This window comes from Procambarus clarkii, chromosome 38 (assembly GCF_040958095.1).
Source record: "Procambarus clarkii isolate CNS0578487 chromosome 38, FALCON_Pclarkii_2.0, whole genome shotgun sequence".
NCBI classification, from domain to species: domain Eukaryota; kingdom Metazoa; phylum Arthropoda; class Malacostraca; order Decapoda; family Cambaridae; genus Procambarus; species Procambarus clarkii.
In genome coordinates this window covers 3,964,819-3,982,678 of record NC_091187.1, presented here as the reverse complement: position 1 = coordinate 3,982,678, position 17,860 = coordinate 3,964,819, and the positions used below count along the sequence as shown (strand labels likewise).

The 17,860-nt window shown below is 53.3% G+C and overlaps 1 protein-coding gene across 1 annotated transcript; it reads right to left on the bottom strand.

Annotated features, from left to right (window-relative positions):
- Nucleotides 1-1,177: 1,177 nt before the first annotated feature.
- On the bottom strand, nucleotides 1,178-17,731 carry LOC123749533 (uncharacterized). Its single transcript, XM_045731628.2, has 4 exons — nucleotides 17,214-17,731; nucleotides 16,350-16,496; nucleotides 2,198-2,377; nucleotides 1,178-2,081 (listed from the first exon to the last, which is right to left on the bottom strand). Exons 1-4 carry the CDS (start codon nucleotides 17,724-17,726, stop codon nucleotides 1,569-1,571), a joined length of 1,353 nt encoding a protein of 450 aa, XP_045587584.2. The 5' UTR covers nucleotides 17,727-17,731; the 3' UTR covers nucleotides 1,178-1,568.
- Between the last annotated feature and the right edge of the window lie 129 nt (nucleotides 17,732-17,860).

Genomic DNA, 17,860 nt, shown 5'->3' with positions numbered 1-17,860 from the left:
CTAGAGTGGCAGCACAACACCACAGTAGTGATGGTGGTGGTACAGTGAACTAGAGTGGCAGCACAACACCACAGTAGTGATGGTGGTGGTACAGTGAACTAGAGTGGCAGTACAACACCACAGTAGTGATGGTGGAGGTACAGTGAACTAGAGTAGCAGTACAACACCACAGTAGTGATGGTACAGTGAACTAGAGTGGCAGCACAACACCACAGTAGTGATAGTACAGTGAACTATAGTGGCAACACAACACCACAGTAGTGATGGTGATGGTACAGTGAACTAGAGTGGCAGCACAACACCACAGTAGTGATGGTACAGTGTACTAGAGTGGCAGCACAACACCACAGTAGTGATAGTACAGTGAACTATAGTGGCAGCACAACACCACAGTAGTGATGGTGGTGGTACAGTGAACTAGAGTGGCAGCACAACACCACAGTAGTGATGGTGGTGGTACAGTGAACTAGAGTGGCAGTACAACACCACAGTAGTGATGGTGGAGGTACAGTGAACTAGAGTAGCAGTACAACACCACAGTAGTGATGGTACAGTGAACTAGAGTGGCAGCACAACACCACAGTAGTGATAGTACAGTGAACTATAGTGGCAACACAACACCACAGTAGTGATGGTGATGGTACAGTGAACTAGAGTGGCAGCACAACACCACAGTAGTGATGGTACAGTGTACTAGAGTGGCAGCACAACACCACAGTAGTGATAGTACAGTGAACTATAGTGGCAGCACAACACCATAGTAGTGATGGTGGTGGTACAGTGAACTAGAGTGGCAGCACAACACCACAGTAGTGATGGTGGTGGTACAGTGAACTAGAGTGGCAGCACAACACCACAGTAGTGATGGTGGTGGTACAGTGAACTAGAGTGGCAGCACAACACCACAGTAGTGATGGTGGTGGTACAGTGAACTAGAGTGGCAGCACAACACCACAATAGTGATGGTGGTGGTACAGTGAACTAGAGTGGCAGCACAACACCACAGTAGTGATGGTGGTGGTACAGTGAACTAGAGTGGCAGCACAACACCACAGTAGTGATGGTGGTGGTACAGTGAACTAGAGTGGCAGCACAACACCACAGTAGTGATGGTGGTGGTACAGTGAACTAGAGTGGCAGCACAACACCACAGTAGTGATGGTGGTGGTACAGTGAACTAGAGTGGCAGCACAACACCACAGTAGTGATGGTGGTGGTACAGTGAACTAGAGTGGCAGCACAACACCACAGTAGTGATGTGATGGTACAGTGAACTAGAGTGGCAGCACAACACCACAGTAGTGATGGTGATGGTACAGTGAACTAGAGTGGCAGCACAACAACACAGTAGTGATGGTGGTGGTACAGTGAACTAGAGTGGCAGCACAACACCACAGTAGTGATGGTGATGGTACAGTGAACTAGAGTGGCAGCACATCACCACTGTAGTGATGGTGATGGTACAGTGAACTAGAGTGGCAGCACAACACCACAGTAGTGATGGTGGTGGTACAGTGAACTAGAGTGGCAGCACAACACCACAGTAGTAGTGGTGGTGGTACAGTGAACTAGAGTGGCAGCACAACACCACAGTCCACCACAGTCACCTCCCTAATGTTACTGTGGTTGACTGCTGCCCTCACCACATCCAGGCCGCTCTCCACATCACCGAAGACATGTGGCCACTGGCGACCACCCGGGCGTTCCCTGGTGATGATGACGAACTGGGCACTCTTGGGACCCCCCGGCCCACTCGAGGCCCGCACAGCTCCTGCCCGGCCTGACTCCCGGTACTGCCCCTGGAGGTCAGGCAGCAGTGGGGCTCCTCCCTCACCATCATTACTCTCGCAGTCTCCGCCCTCCACCCACTCCCCCGGGAAACCCTTGTTCCACACCCTCAACAGTTTAGTGTTGCGGTAGGTGTGGCCCCGCTGGCCCGTACACAACAACACAAACTGTCTGGCCAGCGAAGTGTCAGGGGTCAGCCGGATGGTGACCCGCCCTCTTGTTGACCCCGCCCACCCGAGGTCAAGGAACGCCAGGGTGCAGGAGGGGTCCAGCACGCCCACAACCTCACTCTCCTGCAGAAAATGAAATAAATCACGCTGATAACTGTATAACAAAATGTTATCATATTAGTTATCATAACTCAGTAAGTCTGTAATGTCAGTAAGACTAGTGAGTGTAATAAAGTAACCTGGAGGGTGTGGGCGTGGGCGGGCGTGGGCTGACGCAGGAGTGGGTGGAGGTACAGCTGTCCGTCTTGTAGAGTTATCCTGGCGGAGCGGCGGCCATCTTGGTCTTCCTGGACGGCCAACACCCGGCCAGCCTCCACCAGCCTCTTGACGGGCTCCCTCATCCTGCGGAGGTCCTCAACCTGTGGACAGTGTCAGCCCCATTATCACCTGTGGTCAGTGTCAGCCCCATTATCACCTGTGGTCAGTGCCAGCCCCATTATCACCTGTGGTCAGTCTTATCACCTGTGGACAGTGTCAGCCCCATTATCACCTGTGGACAGTGTCAGACCCATTATCACCTGTGGTCAGCGTCAGCCCCATTATCACCTGTGGTCAGTGTCAGCCCCATTATCACCTGTGGTCAGTCTTATCACCTGTGGACAGTGTCAGCCCCATTATCACCTGTGGACAGTGTTAGCCCCATTATCACTTGTGGCCAGTGTCAGACCCATTATCACCTGTGGACAGTGTCAGCCCCATTATCACCTGTGGCCAGTGTCAGACCCATTAAAACCTGTGGTCAGTGTCAGTCCCGTTATTTTAGACCTGTAGCTCCAGCCCCCCTTTACTGGAAGAGGGTTGGTGCTGGACCTGTAGCTCCAGCCCCCTCTACTGGCAGGGGGTTGGTGTTGGACCTGTAGCTCCAGCCCCACTCTACTAACAGGGGGTTGGTGTTGGACCTGTAGCTCCAGCCCCCTCTACTGGCAGAGGGTTGGTGTTGGACCTGTAGCTCCAGCCCCACTCTACTGGCAGGGGGTTGGTGTTGGACCTGTAGCTCCAGCCCCCTCTACTGGCAGGGGGTTGGTGTTGGACCTGTAGCTCCAGTCCCACTCTACTGGTAGGGGTTGGTGTTGGACCTGTAGCTCCAGCCCCCTCTTCTGGCAGGGGGTTGGTGTTGGACCTGTAGCTCCAACCCCCTCTTCTGGCAGGGGGTTGGTGCTGGACCTGTAGCTCCAGCCCCCCCTCTACTGGCATGGGGTTGGTGCTGAACCTGAAGCTCCAGCCACCTCTACTGGCATGGGGTTGGTGCTTGACCTGAAGCTCCAGCGCCCTCTACTGGCAGGGGGTTGGTGCTGGACCTGTAGCTCCAGCCCCCCTCTACTGGCATGGGGTTGGTGCTGAACCTGAAGCTCCAGCCACCTCTACTGGCATGGGGTTGGTGCTTGACCTGAAGCTCCAGCGCCCTCTACTGGCAGGGGGTTGGTGCTGGACCTGTAGCTCCAGCCCCCCTCTACTGGCATGGGGTTGGTGCTGGACCTGTAGCTCCAGCCCCCCCTCTACTGGCAGAGGGTTGCTGCTGGAAATGTAGCTCCAGCCCCCCTCTACTGGCAGGGGGTTAGTGCTGGACCTGTAGCTCCAGCCCCCTCTACAGGCATGGGGAGTTGGTGCTGGACCTGTAGCTCCTGCCCCCTCTACTGGGAAGGGGTTGGTGCTGAACCTGAAGCTCCATCCCTCCCCTCTACTGGCAGGGGGTTGGTGCTGGACCTGTATCTCCAGCCCCCCCTCTACTGGCAGGGGGTTGGTGCTAGACCTGTAGCTCCAGCCCCCCTCTACTGGCAGGGGGTTGGTGCTGGACCTGTATCTCCAGCCCCCCCTCTACTGGCAGGGGGTTGGTGCTAGACCTGTAGCTCCAGCACCCCTCTACTGGCAGGGGGTTGGTGCTGGACCTGTAGCTCCAGCCCCCCCTCTACTGGCAGGGGGTTGGTGCTGGACTTGTAGCTCCAGCCCCCCCTCTACTGGCAGGGGGTTGTTTCTGGACCTGTAGCTCAAGCCCCCCCTCTACTGGCTGGGGGTTGGTGCTAGACCTGTAGCTCCTGCCCCCCCCCCTCTACTGGCATGGGGGGTTGGTGCTGGATATGTAGCTCCAACCCTCCCCTCTACTGGCAGGGGGTTGGTGCTGGACCTGTAGCTCCAGCCCCCCTCTACTGCCAGGGGGTTGGTGCTAGACCTGTAGCTCCAGCCCCTCTACTGCCAGGGGGTTGGTGCTGAACCTGTAGCTCCTGCCCCCCCTCTACTGGCAGGGGGTTGGTGCTGGACCTGTAGCTCCAGCCTCCCTCTACTGGCAAAGGGTTGGTGCTGGACCTGTAGCTCCAGCCCCCTCTACTGGCAGGGGGTTGGTGCTGGACCTTTAGCTCCAGCCCCTCCTCTAATGGCAGAGGGGTTGGTGCTGGACCTGTAGCTCCTGCCCCCCTCTACTGGCAGGGGGGTTGGTGCTGGACCTGTAGCTCCATCCTCCCCCCCCTCTATTGGCAAGGGGTTGGTGCTGTGCCTGTAGCTCCAGCCCCCCTCTACTGGCAGGGGGTTGGTGCTGGACCTGTAGCTCTAGCCCCCCTCTACTGGCAGGGGGTTGGTGCTGGACCTATAGCTCCAGCCCCACACTACTGGCCGAAGAGTTGGTGCTGGACCGGTAGCTCCAGCCCCCCTCTACTGGCAGGGGGATGGTGATGGACCTGTAGCTCCAGCCCACCTCTACTGGCAGGGGACTGGTGCTGGACCTATTACTCCACCCCCCCCCCTCTACAGGCAGCGGGTTGGTGCTGGACCTGTAGCTCCAGCTCCAATCTACTGGCAGGGGGTTGGTGCTGGACCTGTAGCTCCAGCCTCCCTCTACTGGCAGGGGGTTGGTGCTGGACCTGTAGCTCCAGCCCACCTCTACTGGCAGGGGGTTGGTGCTGGACCTGTAGCTCCAGCCCCCCTCTACTGGCAGGGGGTTGGTGCTGGACCTGTAGCTCCAGCCCACCTCTACTGGCAGGGGGTTGGTGCTAGACCTGTAGCTCCAGGTTTTCTCTACTGGCAGGGGTTGGTGCTGGACCTGTAGCTCCAGCCCCCCTCTACTGGCAGGGGATTGGTGCTGGACCTGTAGCTCCAGCCTCCCTCTACTGGCAGGGGGTTGGTGCTGGACCTGTAGCTCCAGCCCACCTCTACTGGCAGGGGGTTGGTGCTAGACCTGTAGCTCCAGGTTTTCTCTACTGGCAGGGGTTGGTGCTGGACCTGTAGCTCCAGCCCCCCTCTACTGGCAGGGGATTGGTGCTGGACCTGTAGCTCCAGCCCCCCTCTACTGGCCGGGGGTTGGTGCTGGACTGTTCGGTGTTGGTGCTGGGTGTTCGTGGGTAAACACCCACGGTCACGGGAGTTGTTTTGGGTGTGAGAGGGGAAGGGCCACGCGGTGCGAGCTCCGCGGAAAACAATATATAACTAGGGACATTTCAGTGATACAGGAACTAAACACAGTCAGATAACTTTTAAAGTGTGTCTCAACATATTAACCAATATATCATAGTGATTACCATCAGACCGTTTGTGCTAAAGGAAAAATAAGTGAACTTCGTGTGTAGTCAAGGCTGCCCTCGTGGTGCCAGGAGGCCTTAGGCGATAGTTGCCAAGTCGTCAATAAATCACATCTCTCGCTATTGAAACATCAAGTAATCAGTGCCCATAGTGCTAAGCTCTCTATGCAAAACCTGTGTCTATTATAACAAAAATTAAGATAACATAGTCTAATATCAAGTGAACAAATTACACACAAAATAAGTCCGTCGTGTGTGTGTAAACAAAGGCCACTTGGAGGTAGGCCCACCCCAGTACCCTCTTGTGTGTGTATTCTTTCAAATAGTGTAACGTACTCAGGTAACTAGTGCCCAGACACAGAAACTAGACGCCTCTACTGTATGATAACTAGTGGGAAAATGCAAGTAATGTAATCTAACAAGTGAACAAAACAAATTAAGAGTGCGACACGTGGTAGCAACACTGGCCGTCCATACAGCCTCTTCCAGGCCTATCTCAAGTTGGTAAACACCCACGGTCAACACCCACGGCCAGCTCCCACGGCTAGCTCCCACGGCCAGCACCCGCGGTCCACTCCCCCACCGGTCAACACCCCACCTTGTAAGACCATCACCACTGAACAGAAGTGTTCAAAAAATGTCTTTGATAAAAACGTGCATAGAATGCAACATGAAGGTAGATTACCAACAGAGCTTTCAATGCCAACTCTGTTCAGCAGCCATACACAAAAAATGTGCCAACATGACTAACAATTCAAGGAGAAATGGTCCCAGTGACCACTCTGTGTACTGGCTCTGCAAAAAGGATGATGTAACTTTTTTGAAATTGATGGAAATCCTGGATAAAACTCCCGCCGAAAACAGAGAATTACTAATTAATGCCTGCATAGCAATTTCTAATGTCTTCAAACAAACTGTACATGACACCAAGGTACAACCAGCTGTAGCACAGAGCTCTGTGGCAGCGGCGCCTGAGCAGGGCGCGGAGTCGGGGATGCCTGAGCAGGGCACGGAGTCGGGGATGCCTGAGCAGGGCGCGGAGTCAGGGATGCCTGAGCAGGGCACGGAGTCGGAGATGCCTGAGCAGGGCGCGGAGACGGGGATGCCTGAGCAGGGCACGGAGTCGGGGACCCCTGAGCAGTGCGCGGTGCCACAGGTACCGGAGCAGAGCGCGGTGTCACAGGCACCGGAGCAGAGCGTGGTGTCACAGGCACCGGAGCAGAGCGCGGTGTCACAGGCACCGGAGCAGAGCGCGGTGTCACAGGCCCCGGAGCAGAGCGCGGTGTCACAGGCACCGGAGCAGAGCGCGGTGTCACAGGCACCGGAGCAGGGCACAGTGTCGGGGGCGCCGCAGCAGAGTGCGGTCCCTGGCAGAGGGAAACAAACAAAACAAGGCCCCAAAATCTGTTGGTATTACAGATGGGCAACCTGTAAGCATGGGGAATCGGGAAGAATAAATGGAACATGTACACACGATCACCCTAGAAAGTGCAGAAACCTCCTCAATACAGGTAAATGTACCAAAAGCTGTGAATTCTTTCACCCAGAAATTTGCAAGAACTCTTTGGACAGGAAAGAGTGCTTCAATGCTGAATGCCCAGCTTTTCATATAAGAGGTACCAGGCGAATAAAACCGACAGACTACCACTATGAAAACAGCCACTACTCCATCAACCGGGATAATTTTTTAGCAAGAGGAGGAGGAGAAGAATGGCTAAAAATGACCAGACTCTACCACCAACTCGGTCAAATGCTAGAGAGGACGCAAACACAGTGGCCTCCTTACCAGAGCCTCAGATATTAACACCAATTAAAGCATCCAGCACTTCCACCAACACGATAACATCATTTATATTTGCCAACATCCAGGGTATAAAAACACGCAAATCCAACAAAGTTCATTTTATAGATGGTCTCCTTCATGAGGCAAATGCAGTGTTTGCAGCCCTAACGGATACTCACACAAAGGACTACCTTGATGGTGAAATATGGATCTCAGAATACAATCTCTTCAGATGTGATAGGAAACACCGGCTTCAGGGTGGGGTCAGCCTCTACATCAAAGACACACTCATCTGTACTGAGCTGCTAAACACCTCAAATGATATGGTGGAAGTGCTGATAGTCAAAATAGAGATCCTAAATGTAGTTATTGTCCTTGTATATAAGTCACCGGAGGCAAACCCTCAGCAGTTTAAAGACCAACTAATGAAAATAGAGCACTGCTTGGAAAACCTCACAAATCCAGCTCCGAACATCATCCTGCTTGGGGACTTCAACCTACGGCACCTGAAATGGAAGCACCTGGCTAATACAGTAATATCAGAAAGAATACCAGGAAGTAGCCTAAATGAGCAGGCACATGCAAATGACCTGCTACGGATGTGCGATAGGTTTGCCTTAAACCAGCAAATAGTAGAACCAACTAGGAAGGAGAACACGCTGGACCTCATTTTCACTAATAATGATGAGTTGATCGGGAACATAATGATTACAAATACCTGTTACTCAGATCACAACTTAATTGAAGTTCTGACAACCATGGGGAATGGACCTTCAAAACCAGTCCAGATTCCCGGTGGAGGAGATTTCAGCAAATTCAACTTCAATAATAAACGGATAAACTGGGAGCAAATAAACCAGGACTTCACAGAAATAAACTGGGAAGAACAGCTAGAAAATGCAAACCTGAACCAGTGCCTGGAAAAAATAAGCTCAGTAGCACTAGAGATATGTTCAAACCGCATACCCCTAAGAAAAAAGAGAAAGAGATGCAGATTGGAACGGGAACGTCGTTCCCTATATAGGCGAAGAAAACGAATCGCGGAACAACTTGAGAGTCGCACCCTATCTCAAGAACGGCGAAGAAGGTTAGGTAGAGAAATAGAAACAATTGAACTCAAGCTACAAGAATCATACAAAACCCAGGAGAGGCAAAGAGAGCAAAAGGCCATCAGTGAAATAGAGAGAAATACGAAATATTTTTTCTCCTATGCAAAATAAAGATCAAAAACCACATCTAGTATCGGGCCCCTGCGAAAGGGAGATGGAACTTTCACAGATGACAACAAAGAAATGAGCGAGTTACTGAGGAAGCAGTACGACTCTGTTTTCAGTGAGCCATTAAATGCACTAAAGATTGATAACCCAAATGAATTTTTCATGGATATGATACCAACATCAAATCATATATCAGACGTCGCCCTATCCCCACTAGATTTTGAAGAAGCCATAAACAGTATGCCTATGCACTCTGCACCAGGCCCGGATTCTTGGAACTCCATATTCATCAAGAACTGTAAAAAACCACTATCGCAGGCCCTTCACATTCTGTGGAGACAAAGCCTAGATACTGGCGTTATCCCTGACATACTAAAAACAGCAGAGATAGCACCACTCCATAAAGGAGGAAATAAGGCAGAGGCAAAAAATTACAGACCGATAGCACTAACATCGCACATCATAAAAATTTTTGAGAGAGTGCTAAGAAGTAAGATCACAAAATACATGGAATCACAGCATCTCCATAACCCCGGACAACATGGTTTCAGAACAGGGCGCTCTTGCCTGTCGCAGTTGCTGGACCACTATGATATGGCATTAGATGCTATGGAAGACAAACAAAACGCTGATGTAATTTACACAGATTTCGCAAAAGCTTTTGATAAATGTGACCATGGTGTTATTGCACATAAAATGCGTTCAAAAGGAATTACCGGGAAAATAGGCAGATGGATCTACAATTTCCTGACTGACAGAACCCAATGTGTAATAGTCAACAAAATAAAATCCAGCCCATCAACCGTGAAGAGCTCAGTCCCCCAGGGTACTGTGCTTGCTCCAGTACTTTTTCTCATCCTCATATCGGACATAGACCAGAACACAACCTATAGCACTGTATCATCCTTTGCAGATGACACTAGGATTTTCATGAGAGTTGGCAACATAGAGGACACGGCAAACCTCCAATCAGATGTAGATCAGGTCTTTCTATGGGCTACAGAAAATAATATGGTATTCAACGAGGATAAGTTTCAGCTCATGCGCTACGGAAAAATTTAAAATATAAAAACAGAAACCACGTACAAAACGCAGGCAAATCATAACATAGAACGAAAAGGCAATGTAAAGGACCTGGGTGTACTCATGTCGGAAGACCTTACCTTTAAAGAACACAATAAAGTAGCCGTCACAACTGCAAGAAAAATGACAGGTTGGATAACAAGAACTTTTCACACTAGAGATGCTATACCGATGATGATACTTTTCAAAACGCTTGTGCTCTCTAGAGTGGAGTACTGCTGCACAATGACAGCCCCTTTCAAAGCTGGAGAAATTGCTGACCTAGAGAGCGTGCAGAGATCCTTTACTGCTAGAATCCACTCAGTAAAACATCTAAATTACTGGGACCGACTAAAGAGCCTAAATCTGTACTCCCTTGAGCGCAGGCGGGAGAGATACATAATAATTTACACGTGGAAAATATTTGAGGGGCTGGTCCCAAACCTGCACACAGAAATAACACCACATGAGACCAGAAGACATGGCAGGATGTGCAGAATACCCCCGTTGAAAAGCAGAGGTGCAACAGGTACTCTGAGAGAGAACTCTATCAACATCAGAGGCCCGAGACTGTTCAACACGCTTCCACTACACATAAGGGGCATAACTGGCAAACCCCTCACAGTGTTCAAGAGAGAACTGGATAAGCACCTCCAAAGAATACCTGATCAACCAGGCTGTGACTCATACGTCAGGCTGCGAGCAGCCGCGTCTAACAGCCTGGTTGATCAGTCCAGCAACCAGGAGGCCTGGTCGACGACCGGGCCGCGGGGACACTAAGCCCCGGAAGCACCTCAAGGTAGCCTCAAGGTAGGACCTGTAGCTCCAGCCCCCCTCTACTGGCAGGGGATTGGTGCTGGATCTGTAGCTCCAGCCCCCCTCTACTGGCAGGGGGTTGGTGCTGGACCAGTAGCTCCAGCCCCCCTCTAGTGGCAGGGGGTTGGTGCTGGAACTGTAACTCCAGCCCCCCTCTACTGCCAGGAGGTTGGTGCTAGACCTGTAGCTCCTGCCCCCCCCCCCCTCTACTGGCAGGGGGTTGGTGCTGGACCTGTAGCTGCAGCCCCCCCCCCCTCTACTGGCAGGGGGTTTGTTACGAACCCGGATCCAGCGTCCGAGCCCGGAGCAGTGACGACCGCGCCATCTGTGGGTCAGCTCCCGAAACCTCCTCCAAACGGACGACGACACCTGGTGAGGACGACGTGTACTGGCCTCGAGGGCCAGTTTCCAGTCCTGTTCAGCGCTCAACACAGCCGCTGCTGACCTCTGGTGAGGTGGTGCTCAGACACCAGTGCCATCTATGGAGTGGATAGGTGGGCGTTTGTGTCTGAGCCTGTAAGTGAGGTGTTTTAGTGTCCCTGTTTTTGATGACGTGTCTGCTTACAGAGTCGACCTGGGACTGCTGTGATGGAAGTTGAGTCAGTCTACCCAAAGCAGCCGTCTCCATACCTTGTGCTTTGCTGCAGCAGCTGTGAAGTCGTCCCCCGGAAGAACACTGTGGTGTTACCCTGTCAGTGGAGTGGCAGTAGAAGGATTACCCGGGACCGACTGCTGGAGACGATTATCCACTGGGGTACTGAGGACAGGAGAGTGATTTGTGGTATCACACGAGGCTCCTGTCTAGGGCGTTACCCCTAGTATCGGTCGTGGAGTGGCCTGACCAGCCTGGCTGATCCAGAACCTGCCAGCAGACCTGCTGGACTTGTGGTTGACGGCCTCCACGGCGGTGCCCCCAGTGGACCTGTGTTTTGGCTGACCTGTGGCCAGGGTAGACTCAGCTTGGTCGAAGGATTCGTCAAGAGACCACGAAAGCACCGAGGACTCAGCACCGAGAGTCTGGATCCAGAGTCTTCAGCAGAAGACGATTGTGTATTTCCCCTGTACAGTGTTAATACCCCTCCCCCTGTGCACTCTTTTATATATATTATTTATTTGGTGATGGTAACAATTATAGTCTTAAGTTCTTAACTTTCTTTCCCTTCCCCCTTTAAGTTTTCTTGTGTCACGGATCTTATCCCTTGAAAGCCACTACTGGCTTGGGGCCGGATACAACTTCCTCTAACAACATCAGAGTAAGAACCCCGTTGCGACCCGAGAGGGCCGTAACAGGGTCGGTGCTGAACCAGTAGCTCCAGCCCCCCTCTACTGGCAGAGGGTTGGTGTTACCCCTATATCTCCAGCCCCCCCCCCCCCCTCTGCTGACAGCGGGTTGGTGTTAGCCCTATAGCTTCAGCCCCCCCTTTGCTGACCGGGGGTTGGTGCTGGACCTGTAGCTCCAACCCCCCTCTACTGGCAGGGGGTTGGTGCTGGACCTGTAACTCCAGCCTCCCTCTACTGGCAGGGGGTTGGTGCTGGACCTGTAGCTCCAGCCTACCTCTACTGGCAAGGGGTTGGTGCTGGACCTTTAGCTCCAGCCCCTCCTCTAATGGCAGGGGGGTTGTTGCTGGACATGTAGCTCCAGCCCCCCCTCTACTGCAAAGGGGTTGGTGCTGGGCCTCTAGCTCCAGCCCCCTTCTACTGGCAGGGGGGTTGGTGCTGGACATGTAGCTCCATCCCCTCCTCAATTGGCAAGGGGTTGGTGCTGGACCTGTAACTCCAGACCCCCCTCTACTGGCATGGGGGGTTGGTGTTAGACCTGTATCTCCTGCCCCCCTCTACTGTCAAGGGGCTGGTGCTGAACCTGTAGCTCCAGGCCCCCTCTAATGGCAGGGGGTTGGGGCTGGACTAGTAGCTGCAGCCCCTCTCTACTGGCAGGGGGTTGGTTCTGGACCTACAGCTCCAGCGCCTCCCTCTACTGGCAGGGGGTTACGGCTGGACCAGTAGCTCCAGCCCCCCTCTACTGGCAGGGGGTTGGTGCTGGACATGTAGCTCCAGCCCCCCTCTACTGGCAGGGGGTTGGTGCTGGACCTGTAACTCCAGCCCCCCTCTACTGCCAGGGGGTTGGTGCTAGACCTGTAGCTCCAGCCCCCCCTCTACTGGCAGGGGGTTGGTGCTGGACCAGTAGCTCCAGCCCCCCCCCTCTACTGGCAGGGGATTGGTGCTGAACCTGTAGCTCCAGCCCCCCCCCCTCTACTGCCAGGGGGTTGGTGCTGGACCTGTAGCTCCAGTCCCCCTTTTACTGGCATGGGGTTGGTGCTGGACCTGTAGCTCCTGCCCTCCTCTACTGTCAAGAGGCTGGTGCTAAACCTGAAGCTCCAACCCTCCCCTCTACTGGCAGGGGGTTGGTGCTGGATCTACATCTCCAGCCCCCTCTACTGGCAGGGGGTTGGTGCTGGACCTACAGCTCCAGCCCCTCCCTCTACTGGCAGCGGGTTGGAGCTGGACCTGTATCTTCAGCCCCCCTCTACTGGCAGGGAGTTGGTGCTGGACCTGTAGCTCCAGCCCTCCTCTACTGGCAGGGGGTTGGTGCTGGACCTATATCTCCAGCCCCCCTCTACTGGCAGGGGGTTGGTGCTACGACCTGTAGCTCCTGCCCCCCCCCCCCTCTACTGGAAGGGGGTTGCTGCTGGACCTGTAGCTCCAGCCCCCTCTACTGGCAGGAGAGTTGGTGCTGGACCTTTAGCTTCAGCTGCCCTCTACTAGCAGAGGAAGTTGGTGCTGGACCTGTAGCTCCAGCCCCCCCCCCCCCTCTACTGGAAAGGGGTTGGTGCTGAACCTATATCTCCAGCCCCCCCTCTACTCGCAGGGGGTTGGTGCTGGACCTGTAGCTCCAGCCCCCCCCCCCACTCTACAGCCAGGGGGTTGGTGCTAGACCTGTAACTCCAGCCCCCTTCTACTGGCAGGGGGTTGGTGCTGGACCTGTAGCTCCAGCCCCCCTCTACTGGCAGGGGGTTGGTGCTGGACCTGTAGCTCCAGCCCCCCCTCTACTGGCAGGGGGTTGATGCTGGACTTGTAGCTCCAGCCTCTCTCTACTGGCAGGGGGTTGGTGCTGGACCTGTAGCTCCAGCCCCCCCTCTACTGGCAGGGGGTTGATGCTGGACCTGTAGCTCCAGCCCCGCTCTACTGGCAGGGGGTTGATGCTGGACCTGTAGCTCCAGCCCCCTTCTACTGGCAGGGGGTTGGTGCTAGACCTGTAACTCCAGCCCCCTTCTACTGGCAGGGGGTTGGTGCTGGACCTGTAGCTCCAGCCCCCCTCTACTAGCAGGAAAGTGCTGGACCTGTAGCTCCAGCCCCCCTTTACTGGCAGGGGGTTGATGCTGGACCTGTAGCTCCAGCCCCCCTCTACTGGCAGGGGGTTGGTGCTGGACCTGTAGCTCCAGCCCCCCTCTACTGGCAGGGGGTTGATGCTGGACCTGTAGCTCCAGCCCCCCTCTACTGGCAGGGGGTTGGTGCTGGACCTGTAGCTCCAGGCCGCCTCTACTGGCAGGGGGTTGGTGCTGGACCTGTAGCTCCAGCCCCCCCTCTACTGGCAGGGGGTTGGTGCTGGACCCGTAGCTCCAGCCCCCCCCCCTCTACTGGAAAGGGGTTGATGCTGGACCTCTATCTCAAGCCCCCCTCTACTGGCAGGGGGTTGGTGCTGAACCTGTAGCTCCAGCCCCCTCTACTGGCAGGGGGTTGGTGCTGGACCTGTAGCTCCAGCCTCTCTCTACTGGCAGGGGGTTGGTGGTGGACCTGTTGCTCCAGCCCCCCTCTACTGGCATGTGGTTGATTCTGGAACTTTAGCTCTAGCCCCACCCCTCTAGTGGCAGGGGGGTTGAAGCTGGACCTGTAGCTCCTGCCCCTCCCCTCTACTGGCAGGGGGTTGGTGCTGGACCTGTAGCTCCAGCCTCACTCTACTAGCAGGGGGAGGGATGGTGCTGGACCTGTAGCTAGAGCCCCCCTCTCCTGACAGGGGGTTGGTGTTGGACCTGTAGCTCCAGCCCCGCCCCCCTCTACTGGCAGGGGGATGGTGCTGGACCTGTAGTTCCAGCCCCCCTCAAGTGCCAGGAATTTGGTGCTAGACCTGTAGCTCCAGCCCCCCCCCCTCTACTGGCAGGGGGTTGGTTCTGGACCTGTAGCTCCAGCCCCCCTTTACTGGCAGGGGGGTTGGTGCTGGACCTGTAGTTCCAGTCCCCCTCTACTGGCAGGGGGTTGGTGCTGGACCTATAGCTCCAGCCCCCCCCCCCCCTCTCTACTGGCAGGGGGTTGATTCTGGACCTGTAGCTCCAGCCCACCACTATACTGGCAGGGGGTTGGTGTGGGAAATGTAGCTCCAGCCCCCCCTCTACTGGCAGGAGGTTGGTGCTAGACCTGTACCTTCAGCCCCCCTCTACTGGCAGGGGGTTGGTGCTGGACCTGTACCTTCAGCCCACCTCTACTGGCAGGGGGCTGGTGCTGGACCTAAAGCTCCAGCCCCTCTCTACTGGCAAGGGGTTGGTTCTGGACCTGTAGTTTTAGCCCACCTCTACTGCATGTCAAGGATTTGGGAATAATGATGTCCGACGATGTAACGTTTAGGGAGCATAACCAAGCAAATATCGCATCAGCCAGAAAAATGATCGGATGGATTACGAGAACTTTCAAATCCAGGGATCCCATCACAATGGTTGTACTCTTCAAGTCACTTGTGTTGTCCCGTCTTGAGTACTGCTCAGTACTCACTTCCCCCTTTAGAGCAGGAGAGATTGCTGAAATAGAGGGAATACTGAGAACATATACGGCACGCATAGACGAGATAAAACACCTAAATTATTGGGATCGTCTCAAAGCTCTCCAAATGTACTCTCTAGAAAGGAGACGAGAGAGTTACCAAATAATATACACATTGAAAATACTGAAGGGTCAGGTCCAAAATGTACACAGTAAAATAACAACGTACTGGAGTGAACGATATGGAAGAAAATGCAGGATTGAACCAGTGAAGAGCAGGGCTGCCATAGGCACAATCAGAGAGCACTGTATAAACATCAGAGGTCAGCGCTTGTTCAACGTCCTCCCAGTGACTATAATAAATATTGCCGGAACAACTGTGGACATCTTCAAGAGAAAACTGGACGGTTTTCTAAGAGAAGTTCCGGATCAGCCGGGCTGTGGTGGGTATGTGGCCCTGCGGGCCGCTCCAAGCAACAGCCTGGTGGACAAGACTCTCACAAGTCGAGCCTGGCCTCGGGCCGGGCTTGGGGAGTAGAAGAACTCCCAGAACCCCATCAACCAGGTATCAACCAGGTACTGGCAGGGGATTGGTGCTAGACCGCTGGACCTGTAGCTCCAGCCTCACTCTACTGGCAGGGGGTTGGTGCTGGACCTGTAGCTCCAGTCTCACTCTACTGGCAGGGGGTTGGTGCTGGACCTGTAGCTTCAGCCCCCACCTACTGGCAGGAGGGTTGGTGCTGGACCTGTAGCTCCAGACTCCCTGTACTGGCAGGGAGGTTTATGCTGGCATTGTCTGGGAGTTTGTTGGCAGTTTCAAGGCTTCAGTCTCTTCGACCCCAGCAGTGGTCTGTTTTGGTTCACTGTCTTCCTGGATGCTTTCCCGGTAGGTTGGTGGAATGTCACCCGCTCTCTGCGCCTCTGTGAGGGGGCCAGGATCCCGGGTTCAATAGAGGATCACAGGTTCAATCACCATGCAGGACAGAAATGGTTCACATGCTTCCTTTCACCTGTTAGGTCTGTTCACCTACCAGTAAATATTTATCCAGGAGTTAGGCAACTATTGTGCATTGTATGTTAAGGAAAGTCAGTAGTTGACCTTGGGGAACCTCGATAAACCTAAGAACAGGCTTCCTCTCCTCAAAAACGCAACTCAATATCTTGTGATATGACCTATGAGAGGAAATCAGAAACTCACTGTTAATTGCTTCTGGTGGATCTGTCCAGTGATTTCCTGAACTTTATTCATGATGCTGGAGGCTGAGTCTCCCAGGTGTACGGGGTCAGCTGTGGCACCTGTCTCTGTGGTCGTCATCTCCAGGGCCTCCCTGATGGTCTCCTGCACCTGTCATTACCAACACAAACATTAATGCTGGAGGCTGAGTCTCCCAGGTGTACGGGGTCAGCTGTGGCACTTGTCTCTGTGGTCATCATCTCCAGGGCCTCCCTGATGGTCTCCTGCACCTGTCATTACCAACACAAACATTAATGGTGGAGGCTGAGTCTCCCAGGTGTACGGGGTCAGCTGTGGCACCTGTCTCTGTGGTCATCATCTCCAGGGCCTCCCTGATGGTCTCCTGCACCTGTCATTACCAACACAAACATTAATGTGGAACCTGGACTATAATGAAGCATCAGGCTCTGAGTAAAGTAACTGGACTATAATGAAGCATCAGGCTCTGAGTAAAGTAACTGAACTATAATGAAGCATCAGGCTCTGAGTAAAGTAACTGGACTATAATGAAGCATCAGGCTCTGAGTAAAGTAACTGGACTATAATGAAGCATCAGGCTCTGAGTAAAGTAACTGGACTATAATGAAGCATCAGACTGAGTAAAGTAATTTGACAATATAAGTAATGTTTTTCTACACTGACCACAGTGTAGAGAAACACCAAGATGACAGTTGACTTTATTAATAAAAATGTTTCAGGTGTTAGAACAAAAAGTTTCCTATATATAAAGTCTACTCTCATCTTGATGTGTGTCCATGTCAAAAGTGTTTATATAGAGGCAATACTACACTCAGTTGGGTGAGAACAATGTGACCTTCAGCAGCGTACCTTCACTGAGGTGTGGACAGTCTTGACATCTGGGAAGAGTTCCTGGCACTTCTTGAGCCAATTTTCTACCTCCATGTTGCATTGGTCAACTTCATTGATGGTCATGAATACTTCCTGTGCTGTGTTGACTGTGTTGAGGCTCCCCAACATGGCCTGCAGCTGAGTCTTCCCTTCCTCTCCTTGTGTTGTCATAGCCACCACACTGGTATCCTCCAGTTCCAAGAGTTTCATTGCTAACTTATTCTGCTCTACCAGAGCATAGAGTCTGTCCTGGAGCTGGAGGTGATGAGTCTTCCAGTCCCCCAGCTGCCCCCGGTACTCCACCAGCTGGGACAGTACCTCTTCACAGCTAATAATGAGGCGGCTGATGCTGCTCATCTGCTCCTGCACCATGGAACGTAATGTCTTACTGATGCCTTTGGCAGGACCTTCATAAGGTTTTGCTGGCACTACTTCCTCCAACCCGTTCTCGCAAATTCGTAAAGTCAATATTGACTTATTAACTACGTGCATAGGTGATATACTAAACATAATAGATACCCTTAAAAAGATTCATAGAAAACACCGACCTTACCTAACCTTGTTAGTATCTTAAGATAAGCATCTTATTGCTTCGTAATTACAATTATTACTTAACCTATACCTAT